The sequence below is a fragment of the Coregonus lavaretus genome, assembly GCF_964263955.1.
Source record: "Coregonus lavaretus genome assembly, chromosome: 21".
NCBI lineage: Eukaryota > Metazoa > Chordata > Actinopteri > Salmoniformes > Salmonidae > Coregonus > Coregonus lavaretus.
Window position 1 is genome coordinate 37121563 of NC_140008.1, and position 18625 is coordinate 37140187.

General features: G+C 42.4%; 1 protein-coding gene and 1 pseudogene across 2 annotated transcripts; both read left to right on the forward strand.

The window, feature by feature from the left end:
• Nucleotides 1-3905: 3905 nt before the first annotated feature.
• LOC311148858 (valacyclovir hydrolase-like) lies at nucleotides 3906-6055 on the forward strand (annotated as a pseudogene). Its single transcript, XR_014615664.1, has 6 exons — nucleotides 3906-4082; nucleotides 4457-4554; nucleotides 4920-5084; nucleotides 5308-5434; nucleotides 5541-5672; nucleotides 5979-6055. The product of XR_014615664.1 is annotated as a valacyclovir hydrolase-like (transcript).
• Nucleotides 6056-15281: 9226 nt separating this feature from the next.
• Nucleotides 15282-17599, forward strand: LOC311148469 (proteasome assembly chaperone 4-like). The gene is made up of 3 exons (XM_084185446.1): nucleotides 15282-15624; nucleotides 15802-15877; nucleotides 17054-17599. The coding sequence occupies exons 1-3, from the start codon at nucleotides 15448-15450 to the stop codon at nucleotides 17173-17175; spliced, it is 375 nt and encodes a 124-aa protein (XP_084041572.1). The 5' UTR covers nucleotides 15282-15447; the 3' UTR covers nucleotides 17176-17599.
• The last annotated feature ends 1026 nt before the right edge of the window (nucleotides 17600-18625 follow it).

Here is an 18625-nt window from a genome sequence, read left to right on the forward strand (position 1 = left end):
CCGGGAGGAAGAGCAGCTCCGTCTTGCCGAGGTTCAGCTTGAGGTGGTGATCCGACATCCACACTGATATGTCTGCCAGACATGCAGAGATACGATTCGCGATGACTTGGTGTATAGAGAGAATAGGAGAGGGCCTAGAACTGAGCCCTGGGGGACACCAGTGGTGAGAGCAGGTGGTGCGGAGACAGATTCTCGCCACGCCACCTGGTAGGAGTGACCTGTCAGGTAGGACGCAATCCAAGAGTGAGCAGCGCTGGAGATGCCCAACTCGGAGAGGGTGGAGAGGAGGATCTGATGGTTCACAGTATCAAAGGCAGCGGATAGGTCTAGAAGGATAAGAGCAGAGGAGAGAGAGTTAGCTTTAGCAGTGCGGAGAGCCTCTGTGACACAGAGAAGAGCAGTCTCAGTTGAATGACCAGTCTTGAAACATGACTGGTTTGGATCAAGAAGGTCATTCTAAGAGAGATAGCAGGAGAGTTGGCTAGAGACGGCACACTCAAGAGTTTTGGAGAGAAAAGAAAGAAGGGATACTGGTCTGTAGTTGTTGACATCGGAGGGATCGAGTGTAGGTTTTTTGAGGAGGGGTGCAACTCTCGCTCTCTTGAAGACGGAAGGGACATGGCCAGTGGTCAAGGATGAGTTGATGAGCGAGGTGAGGTAAGGGAGAAGGTCTCCGGAAATGGTCTGGAGAAGAGAGGAGGGGATAGGGTCAAGCGGGCAGGTTGTTGGGCGGCCGACCGTCACAAGTCGCAAGATTTCATCTGGAGAGAGAGGGGAGAAAGAAGTCAAAGCATAGGGTAGGGCAGTGTGAGCAGGACCAGCGGTGTCATTTGACTTAATAAATGAGGATCGGATGTCGTCAACCTTCTTTTCAAAATGGTTGACGAAGTCATCCACAGAGAGGGAGGAGGGAGGGGGAGGAGGAGGAGGATTCAGCAGGGAGGAGAAGGTGGCAAAGAGCTTCCTAGGGTTAGAGGCAGAGGCTTGAAATTTAGAGTGGTAGAAAGTGGTAGAAAGTGGCTTTAGCAGCGGAAACAGAGGAAGAGAATGTAGAGAGGAGGGAGTGAAAAGATGACAGGTCCGCGGGGAGTCTAGTTTTCCTCCATTTCCGCTCGGCTGCCCGGAGCCCTCTTCTGTGAGCTCGCAATGAGTCGTCAAGCCACGGAGCAGGAGGGGAGGACCGAGCCGGCCGGGAGGATAGGGGACATAGAGAGTCAAAAGATGCAGAAAGGGAGGAGAGGAGGGTTGAGGAGGCAGAATCAGGAGATCAGAGGGAGAAGGGTTTAGCAGAGGGAAGAGATGATAGGATGGAAGAGGAGAGAGTAGCGGGAGAGAGAGAGTGAAGGTTGCGACGGCACATTACCATCTGAGTAGGGGCAGAGTGAGTAGTGTTGGAGGAGAGCGAGAGAGAAAAGGATACAAAGTAGTGGTTGGAGACTTGGAGGGGAGTTGCAGTGAGATTAGTAGAAGATGAGGTCAAGCGTATTGCCTGCCTTGTGAGTACGGGGGGACGGTGAGAGGGTGAGGTCAAAAGAGGAAAGGAGTGGAAAGAAGGAGGCAGAGAGAAATGAGTCAAAGGCAGACGTAGGGAGGTTAAAGTCAGGGCGATAAATGACAAGGATGTTAAGCTTGAATGGGCTAGTGACTGTGACAGCATGGAATGCAAATGAGGAGATAGACAGATGGGTCAGGGGAGAAAGAGAGAATGTCCACTTGGGAGACATGAGGATTCCTGTGCCACCGCCGCGCTGACCAGATGCTCTCGGGGTATGCGAGAACACATGGTCAGACGAGGAAAGAGCAGTATGAGTAGCAGTGTTTTCTGTGGTAATCCATGTTTCCGTCAGCGCCAAGAAGTCGAGGAACTGGAGGGTAGCATAGGCTGAGATGAACTCTGCCTTGCCAAACAGTGTACAGATTTCAGACTGAATGTCAAATACAACAGACCACATGAACTAGAATGACATTTATGTTCACGGGTGGGCAAAAAAAAGTGAGAAGCCATGCCCCCAATAAGCCACGCCTCCAACTCTTCTGATAGACTGCCGCAATGCACTTGTGCATGAGAAGCGTTCATTTAATTTTTTTTAATCACATTGATCTGGCAAATTCCTTATTTGATTTCAGACAAATTGAATAGAATAGGTTGAACGAACCAAAGCACAATTTACGATTTTCCCAATCAGTAAAAGCTCTTCAGAGGAACAACCCCACCATCCCACAACCCCACACTCTACAGTGTGAGGAGGCAGAAGAGGGTAGTGGGTTCATAAGATTTGAGGAAATGATTCTGAAACAAGGAAGAGGGGGGATTTTCTCTAAGAGTTGGAGGGGAATGGAGAAAGGAGGTACATTTCCCACCGAGGAGTGTGTTTCAGAGAGCTTAAAATAAATGTAGGCTAACCAAAAGCAAGTGAGAGAAGATTGTAGGACAGGCCTATAGGCTACTCTTATGGAGGATCAAACCTGCCATAATTAGAAATGAATGAATAAATAAATGCACACATAAATAAGTAAATGAGCAAGGAAATACAAAACTACTGACCAAAATGCATTCATTTTTCTCTACATACAGTATCTGTATGTATTAAATGATTGATCTATTATCTAATTATTCAGGTTTTAATTTATATATTTATTTATTTATGTATTCTTATGTATCTTCCTCCAATATGATAATGAGGGGGTGTCATTCAAACATCTGTGGGTGGTATCTAACACACTATTGGTTGATTCGTCCGAAAAGTAAACAATCGAACAACAAACACAAATCAAATCAAATTAAATGTAGTTATATAGCCCTTTTTACATCAGCAGATGTTACAATCTCCTGAGTGGCGCAGTGGTCTAAGGCACTGCATCGCAGTCCTCGCTGTGCCACTAGAGATCCTGGTTCGAATCCAGGCTCTGTCGCAGCCGGCCGCGACCAGGAGACTCATGGGCGGCGCACAATTGGCCCAGCGTCGTCCAGGGTAGGGGAGGGAATGGCCGGCAGGGATGTAGCTCAGTTGATAGAGCATGGCGTTTGCAACGTCAGGGTTGTAAGTCGCTCTGGATAAGAGCGTCTGCTAAATGACTTAAATGTAAATGTAAATGTACAATACGTATGGAGCTCACTGTAGCTACAGTAGCCCAGTTCTTCTGGCAGGTAGAATGGCTGCAAGTGATAACAAAGAGTCCTGGTGCAGCACACCATAGATAATCACCCTCTGGGCCATCATAATCATACCGTTTTTCAACTGGTCGTTCAGTATAGTACCGTTTCCGTTGAATTAAACATTGAACACCGTTCTGTCGTACTGAATGCACCCCAGGCAAATCCAAATTCAGCAGAGCGCCGTGACATTGATCAAGCAATTGTGTGTTAGATACCACCCACATACTGTATGTTTGCTTGACACCCTCTCATTATCCTATTGGAGGAAGAAATGCAAAATAAATGAATAAAATAATTGAATAATTATTAAAATCATTATTTATCTATTTATGTGTGCATTTGTTTATTTATCTATTTATATGTGCATTTATTTATTTATGTATTTATGTGTGCATTTATTTACTAATTTATTTGTAATTATGGCAGGTTTGATCCTCCATAGTTTGAAGGCCCAATATTGAAGATGCATTTGACACTAATTTGTGGGGCTTTGACTGACATTTACCAGTAATGGTAAAAATAATTCAAAACTATTCGATTTTTTATGTATTTATTTCTATTTAATCTTTTACATATTTTCATGTTATTTCAAAATAATATTTCATGTTATTAACATAGTTTATTTGCTCAATTGCAGTACAATTCAATTATACTGTAATTACGTTAGGGTAATATGAGCTAGTGAAAGATTCGCCTCCGTACTTTCGCCAAAACGCAAACTTGTGTCGAAGGTGTCGGCAGGAACTTCAAGCCATTGATTCACTAAAACAAACTTTGCTATACACGTTAACCTGATGATAATTTTCATTGTGACTAAGTCAAATGAAAACCGTTCGAGGTGATTTTGAAACTTTTTGTCAACGAAATTGCTTGTGATTATGGGGGAGAGGACTTCGCAATACAGTTACCAAAAGGGCTATGCAAGGTAATTAAAATGCAGTGTAAGTGTCAGTAAATACAATGTCAATTCTACGGTAGCTAGCTAGCTAGCTAACTATTTTCAGATATTGCAGTGTCCCGCGTTCGTGGTTTGCAATTCAATACCTGGAATAGTCTATGGCACCAACACAGCTGTCATCCATGTTGTCTTGCTATCAGTGCAGTTTCATTTAGGGACAGGAGATGGCGCTGTTCACTCATCTCAGACTCCAGTTGCGGTGTATGACAAGTAATAATAATTTGATTTGTGATACTTCTATATGTCATATATTTCCACTTAAAATACATACGAATTGTCAGTATTTATTCATCAAGTAGATATATCTGTCTAATTGTGTTTTTTGTTTGTTTTCCCCACAGTACCTCAGCGGTACGACAGTGTGTGAATGGAGTGGATCTATTCTACCAGCAGACTGGAACAGGAGCGCATGCTTCGTTACTACTGCCTGGAGCTCTGGGTAGGTAACAACACTAGTAACATGGTCCCCAGGCTATAAGTGTCTGGTGCACAACACTATGACCTGTCACTTCACCCAACCTTGACCATTAACTGTCTAAAGTTGTAGATGATGATCTCTTTCAAATGTGAAGTAGCCTAAATCATGCATGTCATACTACTGATTAAGGCGTCTGCCTATCAGAGCATCAACAATATTTATAGTGACTTTGATATTGAGAGGTGACTGATGTTGAGAGGACCTCAAACCTATTAGCCTACAGTATAAACAACTTCATGAAAACAGTAGAATAGACACCTCTAATGTTGGTTACTGATGTTGTGCGGGTTCAATGTTCTGTTAAGCTGTGTGTGTTCTTATCATAGGAAGTGTTCAGACTGACTTTGGGCCGCAGCTGAAGTCTGTTAATAAGGAATTCTTCAGGGTCATTGGCTGGGACCTTCGCAGGTACAGAAACTTCCGCCTCCCGGATAGACTTCCCTCTGGACTTCTTTGAAAGGGATGCCCAGGATGCTGTGGACCTGATGCAGGTCTGACCAATCAGTGCAGAGTGATTTTCCTTTTTACACAGAGATAAAAATGACTTACATTAACTACACAGCTGCCTCTCACTCTCTGTTTGTGTGATGGACGGTAAGTTCTGTTTTTCTTTTTTACTCATTAGCAAATGTGTGTCTTTGTCATCTATGCTCATCTGTGAATGTGTGCCTTTTTTCTCTGTGTTTTTCTGTGACTGTGTGTTTTCTCCTTCAGGCGTTGAGTTTCCCAGGTTCTCTCTGTTGGCCTGGAGTGATAGAGCCAAGAACCCCTCTCTGATCAATAAGATGGTGGTGTGGGGCTCCAACGCATATGTCTCACCCCAAGACAAACATCTACAGTGGTGAGGTCTTGTTATTTGTGTGTGTGACTGGATGAGGCAGCTCTGCATGTGTGTGTGTTTGTGTGTTACAGCCTGTATGTATGTGTGTGTGTATGTGTGTCCTCAGCGATCCATGATGTGTCTCAGTGGAGTGAGAGGATGAGGAGGCCCATGGAGGAGGTATATGCGGCAGAGCTCTTCATTAAGACCTGGGAAGGATGGGTGGACGGGAATGGACAGTTCGCCCAGAGACCAGAAGGTACGAGCAACAACATCGTTGCATCAAAGATTCCAATTTTCCAGTTCCAATTGTCAGTTCCTGTGTTAGGGAGTATCTGTATGGATCTGTGAGAAAGACCCAAAGGTAGGATTTTACAGTGAGGAGGCAATAATGCAGAACTGATTATTCTTGCCAAGATTGAGGCTTTTATTAGCAAACTGACTGTACATTATTTCTATGTCAATGTATGAAAAGACATACTGGCTGTACATTATTTCTATGTCAATGTTTAACTACAACCACTAATGGTACAACCTCTACTACAACTTCTTCTGCTGTGTCCAGGTTGCACCTGATGCCGGAAGGACAATACAACCTGCACCTGAGGTTTGCTGTTGGAAGACTTCCTGAGCAAGTGATGGACATACTGTCTGCGTCCCAAATGGTACTGTATTCCTATTGACCATGGCCCATAGGGTTCTGTTCAAAAGAAGTGCCGTATGTAATAATAATAATTTGGTGTGTACTTATATTTTCTCTGTTTCACACATGTACAAGTCTGCATTATACGCATGTGTGAAATGGAAATGTGTTTTTTGCATATCCCAACTCCCCCTGAGACACCCTCAGAGAGTGTGGTCACGGCCAGACATTATCAACAGCGACCCTGGAGCAATTAGGGTTAAGTGCCTTGCTCAAGGGCACATCGACAGATTTTTCACCTTGTCGGCTCAGTGATTCAAAATAGCGACCTTTTGGTTACTGCCCCAACACTCTAGGCTACCTGTAGGGTTTAGGGTGCCATTTCGGATACACAAATAATGCGCCCACAGGAGACGAAAAGCTTTCAGGCCTGGGTCTGCGCTCTGTGTTCCAAGAGTCATCAAGAGTGGACAACATTGAAGGACCACTACAGCAAGCGACACTCAATCCGAGTCTGTTCCATTAATTAACAGACTATTATCAGTTAATTACTGGTATATGAGCCAAAATCAATACCCATCCACATGAGTATTGCAAATGTTATGAATATATTCATTGTGTAATTTAAAAGCTTTTGTGTATTACATTTTGCATCATTTGTATCGTTGTGTCTGGCTTCTGTGTGTCCAGTCCTCTGTTTTGTGTGTGGCATGTTATGGAAATGTTGCATTTGCACTAACTGTTATGCCATATAAAACAAAGCAAACGAAAAGAATATAAAAATGAGTCATTCAATAACAATTTTAATCAGACATTGTTGTCATTATTAAGTACAGTGGGGAAAAAAAGTATTTAGTCAGCCACCAATTGTGCAAGATGAGAGAGGCCTGTAATTTTCATCATATGTACAAGTCAACTATGAGAGACAAATTGAGAAAAAAATATCCAGAAAATCACATTGTAGGATTTTTTATGAATTTATTTGCAAATTATGGTGGAAAATAAGTATTTGGTCACCTACAAACAAGCAAGATTTCTGGCTCTCACAGACCTGTAACTTCTTCTTTAAGAGGCTCCTCTGTCCTCCACTCGTTACCTGTATTAATGGCACCTGTTTGAACTTGTTATCAGTATAAAAGACACCTGTCCACAACCTCAAACAGTCACACTCCAAACTCCACTATGGCCAAGACCAAAGAGCTGTCAAAGGACACCAGAAACAAAATTGTAGACCTGCACCAGGCTGGGAAGACTGAATCTGCAATAGGTAAGCAGCTTGGTTTGAAGAAATCAACTGTGGGAGCAATTATTAGGAAATGGAAGACATACAAGACCACTGATAATCTCCCTCGATCTGGGGCTCCACGCAAGATCTCACCCCGTGGGGTCAAAATGATCACAAGAACGGTGAGCAAAAATCCCAGAACCACACGGGGGGACCTAGTGAATGACCTGCAGAGAGCTGGGACCAAAGTAAAAAGCCTACCATCAGTAACACACTATGCCGCCAGGGACTCAAATCCTGCAGTGCCAGACGTGTCCCCCTGCTTAAGCCAGTACATGTCCAGGCCCGTCTGAAGTTTGCTAGAGTGCATTTGGATGATCCAGAAGAGGATTGGGAGAATGTCATATGGTCAGATGAAACCAAAATATAACTTTTTGGTAAAAACTCAACTCGTCGTGTTTGGAGGACGAAGAATGCTGAGTTGCATCCAAAGAACACCATACCTACTGTGAAGCATGGGGGTGGAAACATCATGCTTTGGGGCTGTTTTTCTGAAAAGGGACCTGGACGACTGATCCGTGTAAAGGAAAGAATGAATGGGGCCATGTATCGTGAGATTTTGAGTGAAAACCTCCTTCCATCAGCAAGGGCATTGAAGATGAAACGTGGCTGGGTCTTTCAGCATGATAATGATCCCAAACACACCGCCCGGGCAACGAAGGAGTGGCTTCGTAATAAGCATTTCAAGGTCCTGGAGTGGCCTAGCCAGTCTCCAGATCTCAACCCCATAGAAAATCTTTGGAGGGAGTTGAAAGTCTGTGTTGCCCAGCGACAGCCCCAAAACATCACTGCTCTAGAGGAGATCTGCATGGAGGAATGGGCCAAAATACAAGCAACAGTGTGTGAAAACCTTGTGAAGACTTACAGAAAATGTTTGACCTGTGTCATTGCCAACAAAGGGTATATAACAAAGTATTGAGAAATGTTTGTTATTGACCAAATGCTTATTTTCCACCATAATTTGCAAATAAATTCATTAAAAATCCTACAATGTGATTTTCTGGAGAAAAAAAATCTCATTTTGTCTGTCATAGTTGACGTGTACCTATGATGAAAATTACAGGCCTCTCTCATCTTTTTAAGTGGGAGAACTTGCACAATTGGTGGCTGACTAAATACTTTTTCCCCCCACTGTAAACAATGAGTTTTCATTTAAAAAAACTTTGTTCATTCATATGTACAGTATGTTCTCCTACAGGCACAGCAGTGTTAGTTACAATGAGCCTTTCCATCTTTGGACGGACACATTTTACATCAGAACAAAAGCACTACTACATGCTCTCCCTCTTGTGAATATTATTGTTTATTGATCACAAACTTGATCCCAAATGTAAAAGAAGCCTCCGTAGACGATAGTTCTCCTCCTTTGAACTGGAGATCTCTTCCAGGTACTCTGCTATCATCTTTTCCACTATCCTGAATATATCAACTGCTGCTGATTTTAATCGCTCGGTGATAAACACATTCAAAAGCTCTAATTTGGACATTAAACCTAAGATTAACCCTAAAGATACTCGTCAACTTCTAACCATGTTTAGCATTTTCTGGTTTCCACTAGTTACCACAGCCACAAAGCCAAAATGGGCTATATTTTGAAAAAAAATTAAAGAAAACAAAAATTTGCTTTTTGGTCTTAATTTAAGGTTAGGGTTAGGTATAAGGTTGGCAGTGTGGTTAAGGTTAGGGTTAGGCTTAAAATCACATTTTAAGAAGATAAATTGTAGAAATAGGCAGGGTTTATTACTTTGGCTGTGGTAACTAGTGACAAGCACATTTTCCTGGCCGAACTTGCAAAGTTCGAACTTCCGGGTTCAAAAAGACGTTGACACTTTGACCCAATGAAAATCAAGCAAATGCGGGAGGAATACACTGCTAGCCAATCATGAAGTTCAAACTCGCATAGTGAGAGGATTTGTTTTGCCCGGGCGTGTTTTGCACCAGCTGAATGTGGATTTTATTCTATTTGTAACCCGGCTGCCTCCCAGACATTAGCCAGGTGCCTGGTCAAAGCCCACGGCGAAGTCGGCTCAAAACAACAGCACGTGGAGTAATGATTAGGATTCTGTGTTTTCACATGCAAAAGTGATTTTTTTATAAAAATGCGTTAGCCTATCTGCATTCCCAACCATAAATAGTCTCAGAGGCCCCTATTTACACTGACCAGCCTGGGAGGGATCTTTATTATAGACCAGCCTCTGATACCCTATTTACACGGACCAGCCTGGGAGGAAACATTATTATAGACCAGCATCTGAGGCTGCTATTTACACTGACTATCCTGGGAGAAACCTTTATTACAGACCAGCCTCCAAGGCCACTATTTACACTGACCAGCCTGGCAGAAAGCTTTATAGACCAGCCTCCAAGGCCCCCCAGCCTGGGAGGAAGCTTTATTTTAGACCAGCCTCCGAAGCCACTATTTACATTGACCAGCCTGCAAGGAAGCTTTATTATCCCTATTTACACTGACCAGCTTGGCACTGAAGCTTTATTATAGACCAGCCTCCGAGGCTGCTATTTACACTGACCAGCCTGCAAGGAACCGTTATTATCCCTATTTACACTGACCATCCTGCAACAAATCTTTATTATAGATCAGCCTGGGAGAAACCTTTATTATAGACCAGTCTCTGAGGCCCCTATTTACACTGACCAGCCTAGCAGGAAGCTTTATAGACCAGTCTCTGAGGCCCTTAATTACACTGACCAGCCTGGGAGGGATCTTTATTATAGACCAGCATCTGAGGCTGCTATTTACACTGACCATCTTGGGAGAAACCTTTATTATATACCAGCCTCTGAGGCCCCTATTTACATTGACCAACCTGCAAGGAAGCTTTATTATCCCTGTTTACACTGACCATCCTGCAAGGAACCTTTATTATAGACCAGCCTGGGAGGAACCTTTATTATAGACCAGGCTCTGAGGCCCCTATTTACACTGACCAGCCTAGCAGGAAGCTTTATCGACCAGTCTCAGAGGCCCCTATTTACACTGACCAGCCTGGGAGGAATCTTTATTATAGACCAGCCTCTGAGACCCTATTTACACGGACCAGCCTGGGAGGAAACATTATTATAGACCAGCATCTGAGGCTGCTATTTACACTGACTATCCTGGGAGAAACCTTTATTATAGACCAGCCTCAAAGGCCCCTATTTGCACTGACCAGCCTGGGAGGAAGCTTTATTCCAAATCCCCTTATTCCACATTTTGTTGTGTTACAGCCTGAATAAAAAATTGATTAAATATGTTTTTTTCTCACCCATCAGTAGTTTTAGTTGATCCAGTAGTGAGCGGCAAGGGTTCTTTCAAGGGTTCTTCTTTATTTTTACTATTTTCTACATTGTATAATAATAGTGAAGACATCAAAACTATGAAATAACACATATGGAATCATTTAGTAAACAAAAAAGTGTTAAACAAATCAAAATATATTTTATATTTGAGATTCTTCAAATAGCCACCCTTTGCCTTGATGACAGCTTTGCACACTCTTGGCATTCTCTCAACCAGCTTCACCTGGAATGCTTTTCCAACTGTCTTGAAGGAGTTCCCACATATGCTTAGCACTTGTTGGCTGCTTTTCCTTCACTCTGCCGTCCGACTCATCCCAAACCATCTCAATTGGGTTGAGGTCGGGTGATTGTGGAGGCCAGGTCATCTGATGCAGCACTCCATCACTGTCCTTCTTGGTAAAATAGCCCTTACACAGCCTGGAGGTGTGTTGGGTCATTGTCCTGTTGAAAAACAAATCATAGTCCCACTAAGCCCAAACCAGATGGGATGGCGTATCGCTGTAGAACGCTGTAGTAGCCATGCTGGTTAAGTGTGCCTTGAATTCTAAATAAATCACAGACAGTGTCACCAGCAAAGCCCCCCACACTATAACACCTCCTCCTCCATGCTTTACGGTGGGAACTACACATGCAGACATAATCCGTTCACCCACACCGCGTCTCACAGACACGGCAGTTGGATCCAAAAATCTCAAATTTGGACTCCAGACCAAAGGACAAATTTCCACCGGTCTAATGTCCATTGTTCGTGTTTCTTGGCCCAAGCAGGTCTCTTCTTCTTATTGGTGTCCTTTAGTAGTGGTTTCTTTGCAGCAATTCGACCATGAAGGCCTGATTCACACAGTCCCCTCTGAACAGTTGATGTTGAGATGTGTCTGTGACATGAACTCTGAAGCATTTATTTGGGTTGCAATTTCTGAGGCTGGTAACTCTAATGAACTTATCCTCTGCAGCAGAGGTAACTCTAGGTCTTCCATTCCTGTGGTGGTCTTCATGAGAGCCAGTTTCATCATAGCGCTTGATGGTTCCATATGTGTTATTTCATAGTTTAAGAAAAACCCTTGAATGAGTAGGTGTGTCCAAACTTTTGACTGGTAGTGTAGGTGTAGGGTTGGTTGGTGGTGCAATTATTATATATTTTTCTTCCTTTTTATTTTTGTATCACAAATGTAACGTGATTGAACACGTTACATTTTTTGTGCGGCATGCACACAAAAAAATGGTGTGAACACCATGATACCGAAGAAGAAGAAGAAGAAGGGCTGCTGTACTGCAGTAGTCTGCACTGTGCCTTGCACTTGAGAGGTTGGATTAGCAACATCTGCACCCCTGCAATTGCAGCAAAGTATCTAAAGGTGTATTCATGGTGGACATTTTGCGAGCATAGAGATAGCCAGACTAGTAAATTGGGCTAAGGAACAGAAGGTTGGTATTGGAGAAAGGCCATCAGTGAGTGGTCTGCAAGCAGTACAGTGGGAGCGTGGTGAACGGATGGATGTAGTTTTGGAATGTGAGGAACAAGGAGAAGAGCCGCAGTGAGAGGATGTACAGCGGCTTGTGAAAGTATTCACCCCCTTGGCATTTTTCCTATTTTGTGGCCTTACAACCTGGAATTTAAATGGGTTTTTTGGGGGTTTGTATAATTAGATTTACACAACATGCCTACCACTTTGAAGATGCAAAATATTTTGAAACTAAAAAGAAATAAGACAAAAAAACAAAACTTGAGCGTGTATAACTATTCACCCCCCCAAAGTCAATACTTTGTAGAGCCACCTTTTGCAGCAATTACAGCTGCAAGTCTCTTGGGGTATGTCTCTATAAGCTTGGCACATCTAGTCACTGGGATTTTTGCCCATTTATTTAAGGCAAAACTGCTCCAGCTCCTTCAATTTGGATGGGTTCCGCTGGTGTACAGTAATCTTTAAATTATACCATAGATTCTCAATTGGATTGAGGTCTGGGCTTTGACTAGGTCATTCCAAGACATTTAAATGTTTCCCCTTAAACCACTCGAGTGTTGCTTTAGCAGTATGCTTAGGTTCATTGTCCTGCTGGAAAGTGAACCTCCGTCCCAGTCTCAAATCTCTGGAAGACTGAAACAGGTTTCCCTCAAGAATTTCCATATATTTAGCGCCATCCATCATTCCTTCAATTCTGACCAGTTTCCCAGTCCCTGCCAATGAAAACATCCCCACAGCATGATGCTGCCACCACCATGCTTCACTGTGGGGATGGTGTTCCCGGGGTGATGAGAGGTGTTGGGTTTGCGCCAGACATAGCGTTTTCCTTGATGGCCAAAAACCTCAATTTTAGTCTCATCTGACCAGAGTACCTTCTTCCATGTGTTTGGGGAGTCTCCCACATGCCTTTTGGCGAACACCAAACGTGTTTGCTTTTTTTTTTTCTTTAAGCAATGGCTTTTTTCTGGCCACTCTTCCGTAAAGCCCAGCTCTGTGGAGTGTACGGCTTAAAGTGGTCCTATGGACAGATACTCTAATCTCCGCTGTGGAGCTTTGCAGCTCCTTCAGGGTTATCTTTGGTCTCTTTGATGCCTCTCTGATTAATGCCCTCCTTGCCTGGTCCGTGAGTTATGGTGGGCTGCCCTCTAGGTTTGTTGTGGTGCCATATTCTTTCAATTTTTTAATAATGGATTTAAAGGTGCTCCATGGGATGTTCAACGTTTCTGATATTTTTTTATAACCCAACCCTGATCTGTACTTCTCCACAACTTTGTCCTTGACCTGTTTGGAGAGCTCCTTGGTCTGCATGGTGCCGCTTGCTTGGTGGTGCCCCTTGCTTAGTGGTGTTGCAGACTTTCAGAACAGGTGTATATATACTGAGATCATGTGACAGATCATGTGACACTTAGATTGCACACAGATGGACTTTATTTAACTAATTATGTGACTTCTGAAGGTAATTGGTTGCACCAGATCTTAATTAGGGGCTTCATAGCAAAGAGGGTGAATACATATGCACGCACCACTTTTCTGTTATTGATTTTTTTGAAACAAGTAATTTTTTTCATTTCACTTCACCAATTTGGACTATTTTGTGTATGTCCATTACATGAAATCCAAATAAAAATCAATTTAAATTACAGGTTGTAATGCAACAAAATAAGAGAAAACGCCAAGGGGGATGAATACTTTTGCAAGGCACTGTATGTGGAGGAAGAATGGTTCCAAGTACAAACCATATTCTGCTGTCTGATGGCTCAGCAATTGAACCTGACGAGAGTGAGGATGAATTACCTGTCGTGGCAGGTGTGGGGTCAAGTCCGAGCCTCACCCCGATGGTCATGCAAAGGATGATTCGGGCCCAGTGGGAGTGACATTTTTGGAGAAAGTGGATCCCTGCCTTTTGGCTGATCCATATGTAGTCTCAGGCTGGGTAGAAAATAAGTTGGGTACTGTTAAATTGGTAAAGGTAGCTCGAAGTGGACTTGTGATGATTTTCTGTGTTTATTCCATCCAAAGGGAGCGGGTGCTTTGCGTCACGCACCTAGGGACAATTTCTGTGACTTGCTTTACTCTCCGGAGCAGGGCGCCTTTGAAAGAAGTGATTACTGGGGTGGTTTTAAGTGTTGAAGTGGAGCAACTGAAATGGAAGATTCCCTGTGTCTGTGATGCTCGCCACTTGGTGTACCGCAGACCCGGTGGCGAGTGTGGTGAAACTGAGAAGACACTTTCTGTTCTTTTGAGTTTTGAAGCATAGTCTTTACCTGATAAAGTCATGTTAAGGTATGTCAGTTATCCCGTGAGAGCTTGTGTGCCGAACCCTCTAAGGTGCCAAGCTTATGGTCATGTTGCATCAGTGTGTAGGAGGGAGATTCCGAGATGTGAGAAGTGTGCAGGAGGGCATGGGACAAAGGAATGTGTAGTATCAGTGGGGAAAAAAACGTTGTGTCAATTGTGTGGGTGCCCATGTTGCTGGGGATCAGAAGTGCCTGGTGCAAGGGAGACAGGTTGAGGTTGCCAGAATCAGAGTAGAACTGAAGGTGTTGTATGCTGAGGCAGTCACCCTGGTGTGATCAGTTAGGGTTAAAGTAGTGGAATGGGGTGGTGATTTAAATGTTAATGAAATAGTGGTATATAGGTGTTAGTTGGTGGTGTAACTTTTTCCTTTTGCCCCTTCCTTTTTATTTTTGTATCACAAAATGTAACGTGATCGATCACACACTACCGCACAATAGGTGGCGGCATGCACAAACAAAGTGGGGGCAGGGAGGTCTTCAGGCCGAGAGAGAAGGGAGGAAAGTGTAGTCACAAGGCTGAGACTGGGACACGCAAGAATAAATAGTACATTGAAAGTGGTGGGGAAACATCCGACTGGGAGGTGTGATCATTGTCAGGAGGAGATGGAGACAGTGGAACATGTTCTATTTCAGTGCCAGAAATATGTGAGAGAAAAGGAGCGATTGTTATTAGATTTGAGGAGTAATTGGGTTGAAGAGCCAGGATTAAGTGAACTGCTGGAGAAATCTTCAGGGGATGTAGTATTTAATTATGGATTTCGTTTCGTTAGGGAGACGAGATTATTGGGTAGGATTTAGACCGTCACTGTCTCTGGTCCACACTCCAGTCCAGTTGGTGGCGGTAACGCACCTGAAAGTTGGTTGCCAACCGCCATATAACATCCACAGAAGAAGAAGAAAAACGCACAAACAAAATGTGCGAACGCTATGATACCAAAAAAGAAGAAGAAGGGAGTTCTTGTTTATGGACGCATATGAGTTGGTTGAAATGTTTGAATAATGGTCTGGTTTAGTCGTACTTTTCTTCATACAAACATCTATTCAACATGAACATAGCAGAAAGTGGAGCAGTAGGCGATGCCATTACAGTGCACGATTTCTCCGAGAAGATTCTGGAGCAAACGGTTCACTTTCACGTCATGAAACTCAATGGGGGATTTTTCCTTTGGGTGGGCTCGAACCCTGTCTTGTCCAACTTGGCTGTTTCAATGGACAGTAAATTTGTGAGTAGCCTCCTGAAAATATATTGTTTCAAAGCAGACTAGCTAATAGAGATGGGTTGTTAGCTAGCTTCACCGTGTAATGTTGTTAGCTAACTACTGTAACGTTATTCTCGGCTCATGGCGCTATGTCCTATTTGTAATATAGCTAAACTATCTGTGTGTTTTATATATATTCAGGATTCGATGCCGCTGTCTACGTTAGTCCTGGGGGATCCATCGGACACCACGCCAAATTCATTGGCGCAGAGATTGAGTAAGCACCCTTTCATCCTGTCAATATCCTATCTTTCTCATGGGGATTGGCTGTATCAGAGAGGAAGAGGCGAGGCAAGAGGTTTTACTCTGCTCCAAATCAGTCCACGAAAATAAGACCACTAAGTGAGGAATTTTTGTATGGAGGACAATGTGTGTCGAATTTGGTAAACAAAAAATGTAATAGCTAATTTGCTACTTGAGGCTTATTTGATCAAATAAAAGTTTCGTAATGGTTAGGTTGACATGAATGTACTGATTTAAGTGGACCCACGTGGAATTTTTCCAACTGACTCCAAAACAATTTTATATCAGCATTGTGCCTGTTGTCATAGAAATAGATAGCTGTCACAGACGCTATAATGGCACAGATACAAAGATGAGTCCTCTTATCTATCGCTATGAGAGAGGGAGAGATTTTCTGAATTATAACGCTAAACTTAAAGGGATACAAGGAAATTATTTTTTAGTGTAAGGGTGCCAATATATTTGGCCGCATCAGTATGTACAGGATTTCATGTCTGTAGCTCAAACGGGACAGAATATATGGTTGTTCAAAGTTTTCAGTTGATTACTATAGCGCCCCCCTTGGCCCAATTAGTGTAACTTTGTAAATGCCGGATCTCTGGCAAGACTCATCATTCACCCACGTTTTGTCAAAATCAGGCCAGTGGTGTCTGAGATCACGTGTGACTTACATATGTACTAACGTGTACATATGAATGGAGGGAGACATATCGATAGTCCCCCTCGATTTCATTGTGGGGTACAACAAACCATCTATTCATCCACACTCACACATAAATGCACACAGTCTGTGTATGTCATGAATTTCTAGATTTTGGTAATTGCTGAGTTAGTTTGTTCAAACTCATCCAAGTAAAGAAGGGGAAGCTAGATATTTGATCCCTGATGCCTCTATTGTTACACAACACGAGGCTACTAACATCAAAATGACGTGATGCCAATTTTAGGCTGCCACAACTGTTTTTACAGTCAAATCTGTCTAACCATCATTTATACAGTGATTTAGTTGATGGCTATATGTTATTCAGAACAATGACCGAAAGCTAGACGCTTAAACCACTAACCAGTATTATGCTTTATTGTTGGTGTCAGTTTTTCACAATCTGAAACATCACTAACCCAGCTGTCCTCTGTCTCCTTTGTGTTCCAGCTAAAAGGACTAAGAAACAGGTGTATGTGAGCTACAGCCTGCCCATGACTGACTCCAACCTGTCTCTGCTGGTAGAGAAGAGGATAAAGAAAGAGATGGAAGTTCACCCTGACAAGTTTTAACCTTTTACTAGTTTAATTTGTTTTGTACCGAAATAATACAAGGGAAAGAAAAACAAAATTACCTGTCTGGACTGTTCTGTAGATTGCTGTTTTAGCACTCATGAGTGAGATCTAACCAGAGACGGTCTCTGTGTAGAAGCAGCAGACACACACACACACTATATTTTCTGTGCCCACTGCCCGCAAACTCCGTCTACAGACATGTATCACCTCTAATAGTTCATTTATTTACATAATCAACAGGTTTATTATCAAAACAACATTTATGGCTTTAAAATTGACAAGTGCATCATATTCTTTTTAAACAACACTTAGAAAATATTAGTGGTTGACAATCAATCACTCATGGAATTTCATTTATTTTACCACAACATTTCATCGCTGAAAACATTTACAATCTAACAAATAAACAATACAAGGTGTCCATCATGTCAAAATATGTGCCATTCGCTTCAAATATGGTTCATGGTAGAAATGTATAGAGTATACTTGGCCTTTTAAGGTCATCTAGACACATCGTGTGACAAAATCTTATATGAAAACTATTTGATATGCATAGTACATAAAACATATGATAGTCCATGCATTATCAATGAATGGCACATTAATACATACATTACATTTGGTATTCAATCATTTTGTATGTTACAGAGTATAAAGTTTGTATACAAACACTGTCAGTCACAGCTATTCTAACTAGATCACACTATTGCACTATAACTTAATCTATTCTAGACACTAACAATTTCAAAACCCCTATAGATATTGTGATTCATGGCATGGCCAGACATTATTTAACCGTGCTAGAGAAACAGGTTTAAACCAGTCCTAAAAACAGCAATATACTAACATTATTTACCAGGGAGAGGAAAAGGTGAAAATTAGCTAAATTAGAGATATTTCAAGCAACATGAATGCCCTTGGCAACATGACAAAAATAAATACTGAATTACTGATAGATTATTTTCAAAGTCGCCTGTCCAGTTGAAATCAGAGGAGGTTTTTAAAAACTGAACAACCATTGTGATAAAGCCATTCAGAAGCTGAGATGTTTCATAGCGGAAACAGACTATGTCGCAAATGGCACCCTATTCCCTATGTAGGGCACTGCTTTATGATCAAAACTCTAAAGTAGTGAACTATGTAAGGAATAGGCTGCTATTTGGGACACACTCATACTAGTAACTAACTGGTCATTAGTATTGTTCACTCAACACTCAGTGCCTTAGATTTTCCATAGAATATGGAAATAAAAATACAATAAAAAAGTCCAAAGTTCAAACTAATTTCTATAGCCATCAGTTTCTTTAGGTTTCCGGCTGTCATTCACATATAATTGTGTCGTCATTCACCAACATTAATGGGAGCTGCAGTACTCAGTTTTCTTAAGTCTTTACATTGATTCCACTACTACTAAGGATAAAGTGCCAAGTTTGGACTTTTGACAGGG